Source organism: Myotis daubentonii, chromosome X (assembly GCF_963259705.1).
Source record: "Myotis daubentonii chromosome X, mMyoDau2.1, whole genome shotgun sequence".
Taxonomy (NCBI): domain Eukaryota; kingdom Metazoa; phylum Chordata; class Mammalia; order Chiroptera; family Vespertilionidae; genus Myotis; species Myotis daubentonii.
The window spans coordinates 93,358,968-93,381,026 of NC_081861.1; the positions used below are offsets into that span (position 1 = coordinate 93,358,968).

At 43.3% G+C, this 22,059-nt stretch overlaps 1 protein-coding gene across 3 annotated transcripts in view; it reads left to right on the forward strand.

The window, feature by feature from the left end:
- Positions 1–14,897, forward strand: part of OPHN1 (oligophrenin 1) — a 571,284-nt gene extending 556,387 nt beyond the window's left edge. For all 3 annotated transcript variants that reach the window (XM_059679643.1, XM_059679645.1, XM_059679644.1), the window contains 4 exons: positions 6,240–6,399; positions 7,683–7,733; positions 10,123–10,164; positions 13,812–14,897. In XM_059679643.1, coding sequence (XP_059535626.1) covers positions 6,240–6,399; positions 7,683–7,733; positions 10,123–10,156 — 245 coding nt within the window. In that variant the 3' untranslated portion in view covers positions 10,157–10,164; positions 13,812–14,897. The remainder of the gene's footprint in view (positions 1–6,239; positions 6,400–7,682; positions 7,734–10,122; positions 10,165–13,811) is intronic.
- Positions 14,898–22,059: the final 7,162 nt, after the last annotated feature.

The window sequence follows — 22,059 nt, forward strand, 5'->3', positions numbered from 1 at the left end:
CTTAGTGAAGTCTTGGATACGACTTATGCTCCAGAGTCTCCCAGATTTTATTTTGAATCCTCCCTCATGCTAGGTATGGGACATTGGACAAGCCATAAGCTCTGTGAGCCTTAGTTTTCTCATCTGTAAAATGAAGATAATTGTGCCCATAGGATTTCTGTAACAATGAACTATCTATGTGCTTGGCACATAATGTGTATTCAGTAAAATGGCAGCAGTTGCTTTGCTTTTATAAGAATCTAATTACTAACTACATAATCTTAGGTAAACTTCAGTTCTTTGAGCCAGTTTTCTCAACTGTAAGTGGGGACAATGCCTACATTGCAGACATGGTTTTTGTGATGTTTCATTAAATTTGATATACAAGGCATCTGGTAATAGAAGTTCAAAAAATGATAATGGGTGGGTGGGTGACATCTTCCCAGGAAATGGCAGGCATGGAAAATGATAGATGTATAACCTTCCATATTTTGGAGCCTATGAAAATAAGCCTAAGCCTCAAATATGGATGCTGTAAAAGAGCTCAGATCTACTCTTTCCACCATCAACCTGTCTCTGGCCATGCCAAAAACACCCAGAAAGAGAAGGACCATTGTTGAGGGGAAGAGGCAAGGAAGTATTCTTAGCTCTCACTCAAGGTCCAGCTCAGATCCTATTCCTTCTATGGAGCCTTCTGACAATCTTGCCCCAGGGAATTCTCCTTTACCTTACTTATTTTGGGCACCCAAGTTTGGACCTCTAATGTGGATGCAGAGTTACAGTTTTCACATATTTCCAATGAGTGTGACTTCATTCTCTAACTCAGTTTTAAGCCTCTGGAGGTGAAGTCTATGTTAGATCATTTGTGTGCATATCTTATGAGAGCATAAGGCTGGGACAAAAGCTCTCAAGCAAAATCCAATATATTGAACACCTTTTTATTTAGGTTTCAAAATAGCCCTGAAATGTGAGTATATCATTGTTTGTATGTATCTCAGATGGCACAACTGGGGACTTAAAGAGGGAAAGCTTTTTTCATTGTCCCTTTAATGGGAATAACTAGATTTTTCTTTACTCAATACTTTTTAAATACCAGTTGCATGCTAAGCAATTTACTTGGGCCTTTTGTGAATACAGAGATAAATCCTATCTGGAACAGAGCAGGTGTTCAGTAAAAAGTAACTAAAGTTATACCAGTTATTTTATTGTCATTACCACTATTATTGTTACTACTAACTAGGGGCCCAGTGCACGAATCAGTGCACTTTGAAAGGAACTGGGGGCCGCAAGGTTGTGGTGGGCACAGGGGCGGGTCTCGGCCCCTCCTCCATGCTCCCGCCCAGCTCCTCCCACCACAGCCACAGTCCCCTCTCTGCCTGCAGCCCCACTCCCATCCTGCTGCTGCCACACCCATGCGCTGGAAGCGCCAGCCCTGCTCGCACCCACTGACAGTGGAGCGATTGGGGCTGGCACCAGCAGCAGGTGCAAGTGGGGCTGGTACCATCAGTGGGTGTGACCAGAGGCTGCTGCCCTGATTACCCCTCAGGAGCAGGGGGAGGTGGAGAAGCCTTCAGGGGCAATTGGGGCCAGCAGCCACCACTCATACCTGCTGATGTTGCCAAGTTATCAGGACCAGTGCTGGGCACCAGCAGCGGGTGCGAGCAGAAGCTCTGGCACTGGCAGCAGGTACGAGTTGAGCTCGCGCCAGCAGCACGTGCGAGCGCTGGGCAGGACCATGGGGCACGGGAGCAAAGAATTTTCAGTAACCACCAGAGGCTTGCCCAGATGACAGTGACTGGTGTTGCACCTTGGTCTGGTACCCCTGCTCACCTGCTCCACCATCCTGCCACAGCTGACACCTGCCATGTTTCATGCTCTGCTGCCTGCTGCCAATGTTCTGTGCATTCCCCTGGTGTTCAGCAGACATCATAGCAACTTATTGTTCAGTTGTTACACCATTTGGTCTATTTGCATAATAGGGTTTTATATCCTATATAATAAAGAGGTAATATGCCAATTGGCCATCATGCCCTTGCACAAGATGGCTGCCCCCATGTGGTCAAAGATGGCTGCCCCCATATGGTCACAAGATGGCCACCACAAGATGGCCAGCAGGGAAGGGCATTTGTGGGCCATCAGGCCAGCAGGGGAGGGCAGTGGGGGGGGGACCAGGCCTGCAGTAGAGGGCAGTTGGGAGCAACCAGGCCTGCAAGGGACTGCAGTTGGGGGCAACCAGGCTGGCAGGGGAAGGCAGTTGGGCATTGATCAGGCTAGCAGGAGAGTGGGTAGGGGGTGATCAGGCTGGCAGGCAGGAGAGCCATTGGGAGTCAGCAGTCCCAGATTGTGAGAGCCATGTCTTACTGCCGGTTTAGGCCCCATCCCACAGGAGTCCCAGATTGGAGAGGGTTCAGGCTGGGCTGAGGGACACCACCCCCCAGTGCAGAAATTTCATGCACCAGGCCTCTAGTATATAGATAATAATAAAACAGCAGACACTGGGAAGAACAGTGGATGCAGATATAGGAGATAGGGGTTTCAATCATCACTCTACTGCTTACATATGTGATTGTGGGTGAGTCAGTTCACCTTTCCAAACCTCAGATTCCTTCTTTTTAAAAAAATATATTTTTATTGATTTCAGAGAGGGAGTGGGAGAGAGAGATAGAAGCATCAATGATGAGAGAGAATCATCAATTGGCTGCCTTTTGCATGCCCCACAGTGGGGATGGAGCCCACAATTGGGGCATGTGCCCTGACCAGGAATCGAACTGAGATCTCCTGGTTCATAGGTTGACGCTCTACCACTGAGCCACATCAGCTGAATTCAGTTTCTTTCTTTGTAAAATGGAGAGAATAAATAAGATCCGTCTGTTCTTTTCTTCCAAGCTTATTGTGAACACCAAATAGTTTTCTGGGAGAGTGCTTTGAGTGGTATAAAGTAAGTTAGAAAAATTAGATTACTATTATTATTTGGGTCATTTTTTTCCCAGTGTACCTAGCTTGATGCTAAGGATAATAGCCTGTCCAGAAATATAAGACACAGTCCAGATGGGAAGACAGAATTTATATGTGTGTATGTGAACAGTACCTGTTTCATTCCTCCACTAGGATATCAATCACACTTTATTATTATTGTTTCTTTTCATATATGTTTTCCTCATTAGAATGGCTAGCTGGAGGGACTAAAAAACCCATATGACAATATATAGCACTTTATGAGTGTTTACATGGATGGGAATTAGCTATGTCAGGTGGAGTGTTCAGAGAGCTAAGATTTGAGCTGAGTGTTGAGGAATGGTTACAATACAGTTAAGAGATGAGAATAGGAGCATGTATCAAACAAGGAACAGGACAGAGTCTGATACTTACTTACTCCTGATGTATGCTAGGCATTCTCTATTGGCTACCTAATTTAGTACTTACAATCATCTTGTAATGAGGGATTATTATACCCACTTACCAGGTGAAGAAATTTATACTCAAAGAGGTGAAATAACTGCCCAGGGTCCCAGAGCTTGGAAGTAGCAGAACATGGTCTCAAAGACATGTCTACTCAACTCCATATTCTCTGTAGTTATAGTCTAGAATTAGTGCCTGGGATGATAATTCGAGACTAAATCACAGGGGGCCTTGAATTTATGGTAAGGAATTTGAACTTTATTCTGTACATAGTCACTGGGAACATCTTTAAGGAGGAGAAAAACAGTGTAAAAATACTTAGGGTAAATCTTATAACAGTATTAAAATATTAAAGTTAATATTTTTACATTTACCTTAAATTTTTTATGGAATAAATCTTAATGAATATTAAGATCTAACACCCTTGCATAGTTGTGCATGTGTCTATTTCCATATTGTGTTCATCAGGCCATGATTATTTTTGTGGACATGTTTTACTTATATTATTTTACTAGAGGCCCATTGCATGAAGAGATTTGTGCAATAAGCCTTCCTTCCCCTGGCTGCCAGCACTAGTTTTCCTCCAGCACCCGGAACCTTGGCCTTCACTCCAGCTGCAGTGGAAAAGCCAAGCCTGGAGGCTTCTCTGCTCTGACCAGCACAGAGAAGCCAAGCCTCTTCAGTCTTCAGTCTTCAGTCGTCTTCAGTCTTCACTTGGGCGGAGCCTTCAGTCTTCACCCTGTGCCTGCATATGCAAATTAACCACCATCTTTGCTGGGTTAATTTGCATACTCATCCTGATTGGCTGGTGGGCATAGCGGAGTGACACCAATTTGCATGTTTCTCTTTTATTAGTGTAGATATGCATATATTTTTTTATCTGGCCCAAGTCCTTGTCAGTTCATACATAACACGTTTTGGTTAAATGCTTGTAAGCATTGACTCATTTGTTTGGGTCTGACTTTTTGCTGTTAAGAAACATGTATTCTTCCAATTGTTTTATTTTTTTTAATTTAAATTCTTTATTGTTTACAGTATTACATATGTCTCTTCCCACTCCCCACCCCCCTCCCCCCGCCATTGACCTCTCCTGGCCACTTCCGCTGCCCAGCCCATATCCCGTCCTCCTACTGTTTGTGTCCTTTGGTTATGCTTATATTCATGCATACAAGTCCTTTGGTTGATCTCTAACCCCCCTACCCTTCCCTGCCTTCCCTCTGAGGTTTGATGGTCTGTTGGATGCTTCTATAGCTCTGGATCTATTTTTGTTCATCAGTTTATCTTGTTCATTATATTCTACAAATGAGTGAGATCGTGTGATATTTACCTTTCTCCATCTGGCTTATTTCGCTTAGCATAACGCTCTCCAGGTCTATCCATGCTGTTGTGAATGTTTAGAGTTCTTTCTTTTTTATAGCAGCATAGTATTCCATTGTGTAGATGTACCACTCATCTGCTGATGGGAATGGGCTGTTTCCAAATCTTAGCTATTGTAAATTGTGCTACTATGAACATAAGGGTGCATATATACTTGCTGATTGGTGTTTCTGTTTTCTTGGGATGCATTCCTAGAAGTGGGATTACTGGGTCAAATGGGAGTTTCATTTTTAATTTTTTGAGAAAATGTCGTACTGTTTTCCACAGTGGCTACAACAGTCTGTATTCTCACCAGCAGTGCATGAAGATTGTTGTTGTTTTAATTTCTTTTCTTTTGGTTAAATTCCTTTGGATCTTATCCCCAAAGGGGATCAACTGGATCACTAAGTATGAAATGTCTCACCTATATGATTTTGCATTTCATCCACACTGCTGCATGATAGAATAAGCCCGGTGTACAGTGCCACCAAATATTTGTAAGTGCATCCATTTCACCATCCTTTTGCCAGAAACGTCTTATAAAAATTATGTATATTTAGCCCTGGCTGGTTTGGCTCAGTGGATAGAGCGTTGGCCTGCGTACTGAAGGGTACTGGGTTCAATTCTGGTCAAGGGCATGTGCCTGGGTTGTGGGCTTGATCCCCATTGGGGGGTGTGTGTGCGGGAGGCAACCAATGATTCTCTCTCATCATTGATATTTCTATCTCTCTCTCCCTCTCCCTTCCTCTTTGAAATCAATAAGAACATTTAAAAAAATTATGTATATTTATTTTCTACAGACCTGGAAACTGGAGACAGAGGTAGGAAGGCAAGTTAGGAGGCTGATACCATAGTCAAGACCTAAGTGAAAAAAGCTTGAGTTTTGATGATGATGAATTTAACAAATTGAAATTTATCATCAAACATTGACTAAGCACCTACTATGTGCCTGGCACTGTACTAAACATATTAGTACGTAATTAAAATATCTCAATATCTTTTTCAAATACTATATTATTGGTATTAATTATACATATAAGGAAACTGAGAATCAGAAAATTGTTGTGAATACCCTAGGTCAGTGGTCGGCAAACTCATTAGTCAACAGAGCCAAATATCAACAGTATAACGACTGAAATTTCTTTTGAGAGCCAAATTTTTTAAACTTAAACTATATAGGTAGGTACATTGTTATTAACTTAATTAGGGTACTCTTAAGGCTTATGAAGAGCCACACTCAAAGGCCAAAGAGCCGCATGTGGCTCGCCAGTCGCAGTTTGCCGACCATGGCCCTAGGTCACAAAAATACAAACTTCAGAGCTGATTTTCAAACAAAGACTTTATGAATATATAACTGCTGGAAGAATTATAAAGAAACAAAAATCCAGAGTTGTTAGTGACCAAAGAGAAATGGTGCCAAAGGAGATGGCCTAGATAGCTTTGATATTGTGTAGTTTTCCGTTTGGATAACCATTAAAGTTTTTTATTTTGTTTTTTTCTTCCAGGAGACTCTGACAGTTTCAGCAAAGTGTGGCCTCCAGGAGAAAAGCCAACAATCATCCGCCCCCCAGTGAGACCTCCAGATCCTTTCTGCCGGGCAGCTACTCCCCAGAAAACAAAGCCAGATATTGTAGTTGGCAATGCAGGGGAAATCCCATCATCTGTGTAAGTGGGGTTATTCTTCATCCTTGACTTAAGGCCAAACTTAGGCCACCAGGAAGGCTTTCAGGATTACCATTATGGTTTTGAAGGGTGTACAGTGCACAATCCTAGGCATCATTCACTTCATAGTCTAGGAAAACGCACAGACCAGCTCTGTTCAGAATGTTCTACTCTACACTGAAAGCTGAGAGATTTCCCCAAAGCTGACGAGCTTGAACCTTAGTGCCTAATAGGAGAACCATTGTTTCTAGCTATATTGATGTCTGATGGGTGGTAAGATTACCTTCTGTTTTCATGCTCCCTTGGCTCTGGAATTTTTCTTTTTTTCTTATTATTGCTACTGGTTTTAAAAGTAATTTAATGAACAAATTCATTCATTGTACTTATGCCTTAAGGCTTTTTTTTTTTTTTAAAAAACAAAAACAAGGTATGACTTTTAAAAAATCTTCCAAAATGACTCAGCTTCTCCAGAGAACCTCTTACAGGGTATGAGCTGAGCTGATGTCCCACACATTACCTGAAGCTGGGCTGCAAACCAAGGAGCCAGAGGTAAAGCTTCCATAGCCAAACTGGCTGGCCTCTCCTCAGTCATTGCCTGAGACCCCTCTCAGGATATTTCCTCCTGGTGTTTCTTTTTTTGTCTCTCTTTTTTCCCATAATTGTAAAATCAGGCAATTTTTATTTTATTTATTTATTTTTAATATGTTTTTATTGATATTAGAGAGAAGAGAAGGGAGAGAAAAAGAGAGAGAAGCATTGATGTGAGAGAGAAACATCAATTGGCTGCCTCCTGTACGCCCCCTACTGGGGATTGAACCTGCAACCCAGTCATGTGCCCTGACAAGGAATTGAACTGGTGACCTTCATTGCAGCACGACCAACTGAGCCACACCAGCCAGGGCATGGAACCAATTTTTTAAAAGCTTTCGCCATTTTGACTAATTAGCTAAGTGTATTTACACAATGCCAAACATTATACTTTGAAATGTAGGACTTGTTTCACTTATTTCTCCCAAGAATAGCCTGAATGGGCAACATACTTAGACCATTCCGAACCAACAGGTAGCAAGAGATATCAACCATAGAACTGAGGGTGCCTATTATCCCTGAACCATTTCACATTCTCATACTTGGGTTTTTCCTTCAGACCCAAGTTCTTTGTAAGGTAAGGCATACCCTGGCATTGATGGCCCATCTGGTTCATATTTTCTTGTTCTTCCATTGGCCATTAGTTCTCATACAAATTCCAAATCAATTCATGGGACTTGGTTGGCTTCTGTTTACAGGGTGGCTTCCAGGACCAGGTTCTTTGAAACAGCTTCTCGGAAAATAGGAAGGTAAGAAACAGGTGACTGAAGAAAAACAAAACAACTTTTTAATGAATGTATCATAAGCATCTCATTTGCTCTTTTATATCCTCTTTTTCTTTCTCTGTATTTCTGTCTCTGTCTCTGTTTGTCCCTCTCTTTCCCACAACTCTGTCTCCATCTGTCACCCTGTATTTTAATCTTTTTTTCCTCTATCTTTTGTCACTTTATTTGTCTCTCATGCACTCTGTTTCTTTCAGTGTCTCTGTCAGTCTCTATCAGTCTCTCTTTGTCTTTTTCTACTTATGTCTGTTTCTGTCTTTGTCCCTCTGTCTCACTGTTTCACTATTTTTATTTTTCTGTCTCTCTCTCCTCATGTCTTTCTTTCTTTATCTGTCTCTGTACGTTGTATCTTTGCCTCCCTGACTGCCTTTCCATACCTTACTCTTTCTGCTTCTCTCTCTCTCTCTCTCTCTCTCTCTCTCTCTCTCTCTCTCTCTCTCTCAGCACTCACATGCCAAGCAGTATTATAAAAACATTGCACTCAATGTAGGTCTTATTTTTTGTTAGTTTACTTTTTTACACCTATTATATTCTTAAGGGGAAGCTAGCAAGAATATATAGAATGCAACACTCTAACATAAACAGCCTTAGAAAAACATAGTCCTAATTTCAGAGGTAAACATTCTGCTTAGGTGATTGTTCTCATATTAGCTGCACATATAAATCACCTTGAAAATTTTAAAGGAAAAAACAAACACAGAATCCTGCCTTCTACTCTAGACACACTAAACTAAAATCTCTAGGAGTAGGGCCTGAGAATCTTTTTGTTTTATTTCACCTCTCTCTCTCTCTCTCTCTCTCTCTCTCTCTCTCTCTCTCTCTCTTTCTCCCTCCCTCCCTCCCTCCTTCCCTCCTTCCCTCCCTCCCTCATTCCTTTCCCTTCTTCCTTCTTCTCAAGTACTGATACAGACTGTCCAAGACCTGACATTTGGGACTGTTTTAACTAGAACACCTGGACAAATGATTGCTTAGCCTCAGGGACTCTTGTGAATTTGCTCCATGTTGCTTATGAGAAAGTTTGAAATTATGCTTCTGGATGGGTGACAAGAGTATAACTCTTGTAGGTGGTTAGTTAAACACAGAAAAATGTGCAGTTACCAGTAGTGAACTGAGGTAGGTTTGACATCATCTAGTCAAAACATGTCCTCACCAGGACATGATTCTCCACAGCAGGTCACCTTTTTAAGCATGATAATGCATATTCAGAGTTGACTGAGTTGTAAAAATAATCATTCTTTTGGTGATGGGAAAGATAGACATGGAAGTAAAGACTGGAGGCAGGGAGACCAGTAAAGACCAGAGGCTAATCATCCTGGCAAGAGTTTATGAGGACCTGACCTCTGGCATTGCCAGGAGGAATAAAATGGAACAAGAGATTTTAGATAGATTCAATAAGACGTTGTTGACTTTTCAAATATGGAACATTGGAGAAGGATTAAGAGAGGAAAATCTAATTTGGGTAATTAAATAGATGTTAATAATAATTAATCATGGAGGAGCAGGTTTTGTGAAAAACTTGCTCTACTCAGTTTTGGACACAGTGTTTTTGAAGGCCCTATGGGACATCCAGATAAAGATTTTCACTAGGTAACTGCAACTTAGACTACTATTTGGGGTTTGACCTACAGATATTTAGGGTAGAACTTTTTAGTATATCTATCACACTTCATGGGGGTATTCACATATACAAAAATGTGAATAGTAGTTCTTTTGGGAGGGGGGATCCTCAGTATATGGTGGTGATTGAAAGCATGGATGGGAATACAATCACTCAGGGAATAGGTGTAAACAGACATAGGAGAGAAGAAAAAAATAATGTTGAAGATAGAGCCCTGAGACCAGCTGTTGTCTGGGATATTCTGTCCACACTATATGGGGGTTTGACTCTTCAGGATTGTCTTTTCCCTCCAGCTGTCTTTAGACAAGTCTAATTTAGGATTAATCTAAGTACATCAAGAGGCCAGGCAAGGCTGGTTTGGTCTTCATGTCAAAAAAGGATTCATGTTTCACATGGCATTTGCCCTCCATCCTTGCCCTTCTCCCTATTAGAGATAATTACAGAATGTAGTGTTTGGTCTCAGGCCAATTTCTCTGGGCTCCCTTAGTCTTCCACAGTCTGGCACACAAGGTCTGTCACCTGAAAGATGTTATTGTGTCTGGGAGACTGGGCTCTCAAAATCTGCCAGAGAGGTAGTTCAATCTACAAGCATGGAGCTCAAGGCTTTGAAAAATCTAGATGAAATCACATCCCCATTTTTAAATTGACACTGGCATGTAAGGACCCTTACCCTTGCTTTGCCTTTCCAGTTCTGATTTCTAGAGTCTTAGTGAAATGTCTTTCCTCTTTTACCCACAGTTCTCAAGGCAGACTTCCTGGAGATGAGAGTTGAAGACTCAGGTATGTAGTCTCCCACCCATGATTATAGAACCTTGTAAACATGAACCTTCTTTAAAAAAGTAAAATAAAATTTATACACACAAACACACACACACAATAGTGGCCTTGTGCATGAAATTCATGCATGGGGGGGGGTGCACCCTCTCCAATCTGGGACCCCTCGGGGGATGCCCGACTGTGGGATCAGGCCTACACCGGCAGTCAAACATCCCCCTCACAATCCAGGACTGCTGGCTCCTAACTGCTTACCTACCTGCCAGCCTGATTGCCCCTAACCACTCTGCCTGCCAGCCTGATCGCCCCCAACTGACCCCTCTTCTGGCCTGCTCACCACTTACTTCCCCCCACCAGCCTGCCCTCCCCCAACTGTCCCCCCACTGGCCTGCTCACCCCCAACTTCCCCCCCTGCCAGCCTGCTTGCCCCCAACTGCCTCCCTGCTGGCCTGATTGCCCCCACCTGCGCCCCCTGCCAGCCTGCTCACCCCCAACTGCCTTCCCCTGCTGGCCTGATCACCTCCAACTGTCCTCCCCTGCCACCCTGATTGCCCCTTACCGCCTCTGCCTCAGCCCCGCTACCACGGCTTTGTCCAGAAGGACGTCCAGACGGTCTCCTGGTCTAATTATCATATAATGCTTTTATTTGTGTGTATATATTAGAGGCCTGGTGCATGAAATTTGTGCACTCAGGGGGTCCCTCAGCCTGGCCTGTGCCCTCTCACATCCAGAAGCCCTCAGGGGATGGCCAACTGCTATGGAGGCAAAAGAGGCTCCCACCACCACTGCTGCACTAGCCAGCCATGAGCCTAGCTTCTGGCTGAGAGGCTCTCCCCCTGTAGGAGTGCACTGACCACGAGAGGGCAGCTCCTGCCTTGAGCATCTGACCCTGGTGGGTGTGACTGGTCATTCCACCATTTGGTTGATTTGCATATTAGTGACTGGTCATTCCACCATTTGGTTGATTTGCATATTAGCCTTTTATTATATAGGACTAGATGCCCTGTGCACAAAAATTTGTACACTCGGGAGGGGGGTCCCTCAGCCCGGTCTGTGCCCTCTCGCAGTCTGGGACCCCTAGGGGGATGTCCACCTGCTGGCTTAGGCTGCTCCCCGGGGGATCGGGCCTAAGCTGGCAGTCAGACATCTCTCTGGCAGCCCGGGAGCCCTCCTGGGATGTCCACTTGCCAGCAGGGAGCAGGCTTAGGCTGCAGTTGGACATCCTTAGCACTGCTGAGGAGGCAGGAGAGGCTCCCGCCACCACTGCTGTGCTGTTTGCCATCAGCCTGGCTTGTGGCTGAGCAGAGCTCTCTCTGTAGGAGCGCACTGACCACCAGGGGGCAGCTCCTGCATTGAGCATCTGCCCCTGGTGGTCAGTGTGTGTCATAGTGACCAGTCATTCCCAGTCGTTCTGCTGTTAGGGTCAATTTTCATATTACCCTTTTATTATATAGGATAGAGGCCTGGTGCATGGGTAGGGGCCGGCTGGTTTGCCCTGAAGGGTGTCCCAGATCAGGGTGGGGGTCCCGCTTGGGTGCCAGGCCAGCCTGGGTGAGGGGCTGATGGCTGTTGTCCAAGACCCCCAGCGGGGACCCTCACCCCATGGGGGTGTGGACAGCCTGGGTGAGGGGCTGAGGGCTGTTTTCAGGCTGGCCACAGCCCCTTCAGGGTAGGGGAGTCCCGTTGGGGTGCCTGGCCAGAGTGGGTAACGGGCTGATGGCTATTTGCAGCCTGGCCACGCCCCCCAGCGACCCAAGCTCCCAGCCTCTCCTTATTTTTTTTTCTTTTCTGGGATTTATTTATCTTCTATAATTGAAACTTTGTAGCCTTGAGTGTAGCCCAGGGCCAGCCAGGGCAGGTGGGAAGCTTGGCTTCCTCCATCTCCAGGGGCAACCCAAGCCTCCTGCTTGCTCCAGCTCTGTGGCTGCCGCCATCTTAGTTGTGTTAATTTGCATACTCGCTCCATATTGGCTTGTGGGTGTGGCTTGAGTGTAGTGGAGGGACAGTTAATTTGCATGTTTCTCTTTTATTATATAGGATGTTTTTATTGATTTCAGAGAGAGGGAGAGGGAGAGAGAGAAACCTTAATGAGAATCATCAATCAGCTGCCTCTTGCACACCTCCCACTGGGGATTGAGCCCTCAACCCCGGCCTGTGCTCTGACTGGGAATTGAACTGTGACCTCCTGTTCATGGGACAGTGCTCAACCATTGAGCCACACTGGTCGGGCACACATAAGACTTCTTTATGGGATCTGATTTTCTTTCTTTTTTTAAAAAAATATATTTTATTGATTTTTTACAGAGAGGAAGAGAGAGAGATAGAGAGTTAGAAACATCGATGGAGAGAAACATCAATCAGCCGCCTCCTGCACACCTCTTACTGGGTATGTGCCCACAACCCAGGTACATGCCCTTGACCAGAATCGAACCCGGGACCTTTCAGTCCGCAGGCCGACACTCTATCCACTGAGTCAAACCGGTTTTGGCGGATCTGATTTTCTGATGATTGTAATACTGTGTTGGTTCAGAGACTGGAAACTTACCTCCATGTCTCAGTTCATTACCCTATAATTACTTACTGCCTTCTAATTCTGAGATTCTCTGTGTTTTTCAGTTTCTTTCTTCTTTCTTTTCTTTCTCCCCAGCAAAACTACAGTGTAGTTTTACAAATTGCTTTTGAATCAAGTTTATTAGGAATCCTAGACTGTGACATTTGGGGCAAGTACATTTCATAGTCTGAGCCTCAATTTCCCAATCTGTAAAATGGAAAGGTTGTAACTTTCTTACTCTGGCATTCTTTGGGTCTATAAGATGATCAGTAACTTCTCTTTTGGCATTATAGCAGGAACCAAGAGTCCAGCTTAGTATCTGTAGTAGGACTTCATTCTTTCAGACCCAATCACTATTTCAGTGTTACCCCTCTGAAACTTCCTTCTTAGTCCTTCATATTTGTCTGATGTAAAGCACTTTCACATTCATTAGCTCATTTGATGCATATCAAATGCTAGATATAGGGAGGATAATATGCATTTTAATTCAATGAATAAGGAACTGAGGTTCATAGGGGATAAGTAACTTGCTAAAGTCAACAGGAGCCATGGAGATCATAGAAATGTTTTTATCTAGGAGTTCTGATTGTTTGACTATCAGATTTCTGGCATAACATGAACCAATATACACAGAAATGAGATCCAGGTGTCTGTCCCAGGCTTCCTTTTTTTTAATTATCACTGGCAGTCCTCAGAGATGCACAGGTAGATAAGCTTTTTCCTTATCAGCCCCCATGGAGGTGAAGTCCCAGTAAAAGGAAGTGTGGAAATATTGTAGTGTTATAAATGCTATAAAGGCAGAGGCCATGTTACAGGGTGGGGGATAATCTCAGAGGTATCAAGCTTCTGCATCCCCTGTAGACTTTGGGGGGATTAGAGTTGAGGCCAAAGGCACACAGTTTCTATTACTGAGTATAGGGACCATCTTAGGCCCTGTTTCATGGGATCAGAGTTATAAGGGCCTTTTCCTAGCCAGTCCCTATTATTCAGATTAGCTACCAAATGCATGCTTAGCTACCTATCAAGGAGGCCCCACTACTCAGTGGCTGTTAAGTGTATAACCAGTCTTAGCTAATTTCCTACTCTCTTCTTTCCCTTTCAGGTTTGAAAACCTTGGCCTCTGAAGACCCTTTCCAGGTTTTGGAAGGATCTTCAAACCCTGTGTGCTGAGTCATTTTGTGCTGAAGAACAGCTCCTTCCTGGCCCTGCACCTTTAGGCTCTAGGATGCTATAAATAGGGGGCACATGTCCTAGAACAGGTTTATTTCTCCTTTTTATTCTGTCTTTATCCCGTTAGAAGTTCTATTTTGAGGTCCTGTACGACTGTGAATGGCTAAACTCCCTCAAGCCAGACTCTGCAGAAACCAAGCTTTCCACTGACCTGAGTTGAAGAGGGGAGCTCAGTTTTCAACTCTTCCTGAACTTCCTGCCTCCTCAAAAGGACATTGAACTCTGAATAATTTGGGACTAACCACTGATTTCAAAAATCTTACCCTGAACTGAAAACTACTTGGGTTGGGGCCTTACCTAGGAAGCAGGGAAGTAGGAATGTTTGCTAAACATCAGAGAATCATAACATGTCTCTTACTGATGATATGGACCCTGGTGCCAGGTTGGAGCTCTCATGCTGCAATATATTGCCAAGAACCTGTCTGCTTCTGTGGGGCCAGACAGCTTGGGTGATGTCCCCCCACAAACTGTCCATGTGAACTCAGGAAGGTAGCCTTCCTGCTCTTACATACAACCACCTAAGACAAATCTGCAAAGCACATTTTTCAGGTCAAAGCCTAAGTCTGTTTGAATTATTCTTCTGCCTGTTTTGCCCTGGCAGCTTCCTTTCCAAGTAAGCAGGAAAGAAATAAAGAAAAGCTGAAAACATTTCTTTAAAGAAGGGAGCTGGTATTTGTCCTGCAGGAGTTCAATTTTTGGGTCAAATGCTGAGAAACAATGTTAAGATGGATTGAGGCCAGGCAGCTGTCACATTGCATCATATTTGTCTTCTGCAGTTAATTGCTTTTATCTCCTGAAAGAAGCAGTTTTTAACCCAGTGCTCATGGATTCAGGAACTTCATGAAGCCTCTGAAATGGTGTTCAGAATTCCTCAATAATTTCTTTTTCTGGAGAGATGTTCATAACATTTCACTGAATTTCAAATGGGCCTGTGACCCAATAAAGGTTAAGAACCACAGCCTTCAGATAGACTCTTTTTACAACTCATATAGTATTTGATTGGTAGGGTCTTGCAAAATCATTCAGTGTAATTGCCTAGTTTACATAACACATTAGGAGCCATGCTTAAAGAAGATCCCAAGTCCTTGGGCTCCTATTCAAGGTTCTTTCCATTACACCACAGTTACCTAGCAAGGGGTATTATGATGGGTGGATTTAGTGGTCATTATTTGGGGGGTTTGGCTTTTACTCTCTTAATTCCCCACATATTTGTCACCAAATGAAAAACTCCCAGACAAAAGCTCTTAGTTTTCATTTGCCATCTAGATCATTGGAAAGGAACTAAAACATAATTGGTCCAGTTATTGAAAAATCTGAGTAGACATTTCTGATTCCATTTTGTTAAAGGGAAGGTGCTAGAGCAATGTCATTGCTTATTTTACTATGTAGATGCCAATGGCACAAAACAGGTTCTCAGAGTATCAACCCAAGGGTCTTTCAACTCTACTTTCTTTAGGTGACTATTTTACCATATAAAGATATCTTCTTCTAGTATTAGAGCACACACTGGGGATGACGAATAGGCCTCTCATCTGGGTACTATTTTGTTTCTATCATATATGTACACTCATTGCTTCAGATGAGCCTCACACAGCCATATCATTTAGGCAGAGCTCTAGTGTGTGGCCTTAGATAAATCCCTTCTGAGTCTGTTTCTCCATTTAAAATATATATATATATATATATATATATATATATATATATATATATATATATATATATATACATATATATATTTTATTGATTTTCCACAGAAAGGAAGGGAGAGTGATAGAGAGTTAGAAACATCGATGAGAGAGAAACATCGATCAGCTGCCTCCTACACACCCGCCACTGGGAATGTGCCCGCAACCATGGTACATGCTCTTGACCAGAATCGAACCTGGGACCTCTCAGTCCGCAGGCCGACCCTTTATCCACTGAGCCAAACCAGTCAGGGCTGTTTCTCCATTTTAAAGGGTTACTTTATATCCAGTTATCTGTAGCTAATGGACATGAGAATCACCTAGAGAGATAAGTGGCAGATGTGGGATGAGCAGGAGTTTTCTCTCATTTTATTGAGACTTAGAGAGGTGACATAACTTGTTCTAGGAAGTAGATTGGGATCTAGGTTTTCTGTGTTCACCTATGCTACACTGCTTCTGTAGGAGAGGAGAATCAGTCCTCCAAAACCTCAGCACTTCTGGGAAATTTCAGGAGTGTTAAGCTCTTAATTACTTCAACCCAATTGTTTCAAAACAGATTGATTTTTCCCCTGTTGGAGTATATCCTAATATTTTTATGACTTGAGACTGCAGAACACTCTTTTGTTCATCATTTTGTCCTCATAACAGTCCCCCCAAAAATAGGTAATACTACATATTTTGCCCCCTTTTGACAGATGTACAAATTAAGGCCCAGGACCATTGTTTTAGTTTTCTATTGCTGCTGTAACAAATGACTACAAATTTAGCAGCTTAAAAAGATCCACTTATTTTCTCATAGTCTTTATAGGTCAGAAATTCTGCATAGTGTGACTGGATTCTCTTCTTAGGGTCTCACTGAATTAAAATCAAGGTATCAGCTGGGATGTGGTTGTCATCTGGGGCTCAGAACCCTCTTCTAAGTTCTCTGGTTGTTGGGAGAATTCAATTCCTTGTTGTAGTAGGAGAGGTCTCCATTTTTTGACATGAGGCCCCTCCATATTCAAGATTACAGTGAGTGACACATCAAAACCTTTTGCTTCCCCTTCCTCTGACTCCCTCTTCTGCCTCTGTTAAGTTGCTCACCTTTCATTGGAGTGATTTTATTGGGCTCATACAGATAATCCAGGACAATCTCCCTACCTAGAATAATAAAAGCGTAATATGCTAATTAGACCTGATATCCTTCCAGACGACCTTCCAGATGAAGCTGGGCTGTGAGGGAAGCCTGGGTCCCAGATGCCTGCCAGCGGCTAGAGGGAAGGTGCCAGAGGGAAGCCGGTGCCGGCATCTGGGGGAAGGAAGGCCTACTCTTGCATGAATTTCGTGCACTGGGCCTCTAGTTTTAAAATAAGTAATAACCTAAATTACATCTTCAACCTCTCCTCTATCATGTAATCACGATACTGAAGATTAGGGTATGGGATCTTCTTGGAGACCATAATGCTGCTTATAAGGCATGAAGCAGTTGCCTACAGAAGCCCTGCCTCGCAGCATAAAGACACATGCTTAATCCTGGAGTAGACTCTATGTGGGCAGTTAGGAACCCTGGTATTGCCCAACTTCTCCCATCTGAAATACACAACACACCAAAGAAAGTGGTGGCTGTAACAAATGACTATAACAAAAGGGGTGGGGAGTGCTCTTAGGAAGCTGAATATATTCTTAGATGACACCTTGATGCTGGTTGCCAATCCCTTAACTAGTCTCATTCTATATAGTAGAAGGGGGCAGAAGCAGTGTCCATAAAGGCCAAGATGAGATGTGTATTCCCCATATCACTTGGTCACTTGCACTACTGCATGCTAAATGTGTTACCTGAATGCTTTGCATGGATTTACCGTTTTTCCTGATAATATTCCTATGATGTAAGTACTTAGCTTCATTTTACTATACAGCTGAGAAAACTGAGGCACAGACTAGCTAACATCATTTGCTCAAATTCCCACAGCCAGGAAATGGTGAATTCAGGATTCAAACCCAGACCATCCCCTTAACTAATCCCCTGTGGTTTAGTTAATCAATTCAGAGAAGAGATTGAGGCCAAGTTAATTTCAAAGTCCTTTGCACCTTTGATCCTCTAAGGTTGCTCACAGAGTACTGGTATTTTGGTAACCCAAGTCAATCCAGCTGAGTTTTCTGAAGGATTCTGTTAAATTTAGAGACTTGCTGGGTTTTATGGGGCCAATGGGGTGCAAAGTGAAGGTGCCCAATCTTTTCTAAGAGGCTGGAGGATAAGGAGACTTTCAGTCCAGATGGTTGGGATCCCCTATGGGTCAGACACCAGGAATGCTCTTTCCAGAGCAATATTTCTATCAGGGAGCCTCCTCATGAGATAGGGGATCTCCCTATTTTGTTGTGAACGCAAGTGTCACGTCCTTTGAGCTTCTATTAATCCAATTTCATGAAAACCCATGACCTCTGAATGCCTAAAAAGGTGCCTAAAATCAAGACTGCAAAAGAGGACTTTTCTGGTCCTGGTGAACAGAAATAGGTGGTGGCCTTTCCTAGCCTTTGGCAAACCTGTGGGAACTGATTTTTTTTACTAGTTTTGTCAGCCTTGGATTTATCCCTCCAGCTTCTACTTCCTTGGCTACTTCCATCTAGGTCTCATAATGCTGACAGGTGCCATCCTACTATAGTCCCCCCCGCAGAGCCATAAAAATGTGAGATAGGTGGGGTATGAACAACCTTTTGTTCATTCACCTCTTCTCCACCCCTATTACCATCCTGCATGACTCAGAATTGTCTCCTTTCTGGGTCTGTGATCTAGAGGGACTCAATAGAGACTGAGTTCCTTTGTTGCTCATTGTTTCTTCTTTGCTAGCCATTGCTGATAAGACACTTGGCCTCTAACTACCCTGGAAGGAACTTGACCACCATTATTCATACTCATGCCTCAATCACCATGGACAAGTTACTTCACCCAAATAACCATGATTGGCCCTTAAGAAGTGCTCAATTATTATTAACCACCACCACCACCACCACCAGCAGCAGCAGCAGCGTCAGTGGCTGCCTCATTTTCAATCAAGGAATGGAATCTTCTCTATATCCATTCAGGCTAGTCACTAGTGGATTATGTTTGCTCTTCAAGATCTTCCCAAATGTTATCTACCACCTGATTTATTGTATTCTTCAATGCAGTGTAACCTGATTGGTTAGAAACTGTTATGTCTCTTGGCCCTATAACTAGCCACCCTGACCTACACCACCCTATCTAAGCTGGCCCCAAACCTGGCTCAATTTCCCCCCAATTTTTTTTTTCTCTCACACAAGAGTTTCATCCCAGGCCCACCTACTCTGCCCTTTGCAGTTGTCAACAGTCATGTCTGGAAGATTCCTAGTCCTTGAGGTATGACAGGGACTCCTTCCTATGACAATTCAACTCTTGGTGATGTGGTTTGGGTACCTTCACCCTCATGAGAACCCCTTATTCACTCCCTACATTGCCTTACTCTTCCTCCTACATTTTGTACTTCTACTGTCATTATAATTGTGCTTATTGTGTTTCTTCAAAGGTACTGGTGATGCTGGTTGGGAAATAGGAAAGAAGCATTATCCTGATGCTGGCTGATTTTACACTTAATTGGAAATTAACCCTGGCCTCTTGATTATCCAGGTTGTATTTAGATCCAGCAAGAAATCACATTATTTTCCCCGAAGTGAATAAGACATCACAAAATGCCTAAGGATATGGGTCTAAAGATACTTTAAATAAATTTGAAGAGCTATGAGAAAGAAGTATTGGCAGCCAAGTAGCCAGGCTGTTCCCACTGTGACAAAGGGAAAAACAGACTGAGCTCTGACCACAAGTGGACAGGTTATGAGAATTCAATCCAGAGTATTTGTATGATTTATATTTCTAGAATTCAAGGCCTTGAGAATTGAAACAAGGCTCACAATGTAGTTGAGGGTCCTCTGGGAGCAAAGGAATGAAAGAAACATCTGTCAGGTGCCAAGCATGAAGTAGGAGAGCCTTCCCAGGAAATCTGGCATGAGTTAGGTATGGCCACCTGGCAGGCACATTGCCTGCATTTTATATATAGGGGTGGGCAAAAGTAGGTTTGCAGTTATAATGAAAATCAATAATACAATAATTAAATAATAATACAAGAATAAACTCTGTTTTGTGTACTCACATCTGTAAACCTACTTTTGCCTGCCCCGTACATTGTCTCATTTGAGCCTCTTAACCACCTCATTTTATTCCCATTTTACAGCTAAAGAGATTGATATCCAGAAGACTATTACTGCCCAAAGTCACATAGAATGTCAGTGGTGAAAGCTAAGATAGAAATGAAGACCTGTGGGAGTTTTGAGCCTGTACAAAGATGGCATATTTTCATTACTGAAAACTCGTCTAATATGGAAGACCCCAAAACCCAGTGTTGAACTGGTGTTTGGAGAAAAATAAAACAACTTTTCATTGCCTGTAATGTGCTGTTGTAGATGGGGAAATGGAGGAACAATTATCTGTGTGGCCAGTACCTGAAGCAAAATGGGGATAGGGAAGGTGCAGGTCCATCACTAGTTTATATGGAGCCTTTGTGTGAATTATAAAAAGCACTCCTTGCTGAAGATACTTTATGGCCATCTGTCAGAAAATTGTAATAAGTATACAAATCTCCAATTGAAATGGCAGAGGCACCCCTGGATAGAACCATCTCAATTGTAGTCAAAGACTCTGGGAAGGGGCCCAGATGTGTAAAATAATCATTCAACTAACTGAGACATTAATGAGTGTGCCTCAGATCCATATAAGACCTAGAAGGTCATTTACAGAACAAGGCCTGCATGATTCTAAGGGAGGAGTTATAAAAGCTTAGTGGGAAGGAAAGGCTTTGAATTATAATAATATTACTTTATATTTTCAAAGCCCTGAAAGCTTTAGAGTACTGTCTGGTAGTTGAGAGAAAGAATTAGGCAATGGAGGAGGGAAAGTCCCTTTGCTAGGCACTTTTACCTTGATTTCTCATTTATTCCTCACAACAGCCTTAGGGGAGATAGTGTTATCCTCATTTTAGATATGAAGAACCTGAAGCTCTACAAGGGTGAATGACTTCCTTCAGATCACACAGATATTAAATGGTGGTTCTGGGGCAGCTAGGTGTGTCTAACAACAAAAATAGTGGTTTTCTCCCTTCACAGTGTAACTGTTGGGCAGTTGGGTATGTGTCCAATCCATCAGTTCAGTACTGGTGACAATCTTTGAGAATAAAGATGTACAACTCATGCTCAAGGGCCCATGAACCTTGGCTGGGCAAAGCATAATAGCCAATACCCAGACCATGGTGATTGAGGGCAGACTTGTGTAGCCAGGGTCTCCTTGGTGATTATCAGCTTTCCCCCATTCATACTAGTGTCTTCAGTGGGAATTGGAGAACATATTTTTCTCCCTCTCCAACTCAGACTTCCAGAAAACCCTAAGGCATCTGTAGACATATACACATCTATACATTTTTGGTTGTGGGTTAGGAAGGAGCATCCATGGAGCCACCTCTTTGCTCTTGCTTACTTGGTACCAATGTGCAAGAATCTGGAACCCATATGTACCTGAGCCAGACAGTGCTGTGGTTCTAAGCCCAGCTTCCATAACCTATGGTAAAGATATCAGTCCTCCAGATAACTGCCTCCATTCTTGCTATCATCTCAGCAGCCATCTCCAGATATAAAGGTAGAAGGGGAGGTCAGAGAGAGCTGACCAAGCAACATTTTGCTGCAGTGAGGGAGCAAGGGTGGGTGGACACAGGAATTCACCACAACACATGGACACAATATACTTTCTCTATCAGCCCTCCCAAGCTTTGTAGGTTGGGTCTTAAAGTCAGTCAATAGCCTTGGCCTTTCTCCAGCTTCATGAAAAAAGCTGATTTCCTTCTAGGAGAGTCTTCCTCCTAAGGTAGTTCCTTTGTTTTCTTCTACAGGTCTGAGAATGGAAGAATTAAGAGATTTTGAAGAGATAGAAAGGGCTCTACATTTACTTAAGAAATATTTGGCTGGAGCAGGGAGTCTCTGTGGTTTGGAGGTTGACTAGGTTAGGGAAGTGGATTAGTGTTTTTGGGAGAAGAGATGGCGCCTGGGGCATGAGCCTACCCCAAAGAAAAGGGTATCTAAATAGTTCACAGTTTCTTCTTTGCCTCAAAAAGTGACATTTATTCAAAGGGGGAAAAAAAGAAAAAATTGACAAGATGTCCATCCCTTGGCTCCCTTCCCTCCCCCCTCCTGCTCCTCCTCAGCCTGCCATATCAATCCCCAGAGGGAAAGTAGGGGAGGTTGGGGGTAAGGGGAACAGATCAACCAAAGGACTTGTATGCATGCATATAAGCCAAACCAATGGACACGGACAACAGGGGGATGAGAGCATGAGTGTGTGTGTGGGGGGAGGTTGGGGGTTAATGGGGGGATGAGGACACATTTGTAATACCTTAACCAATA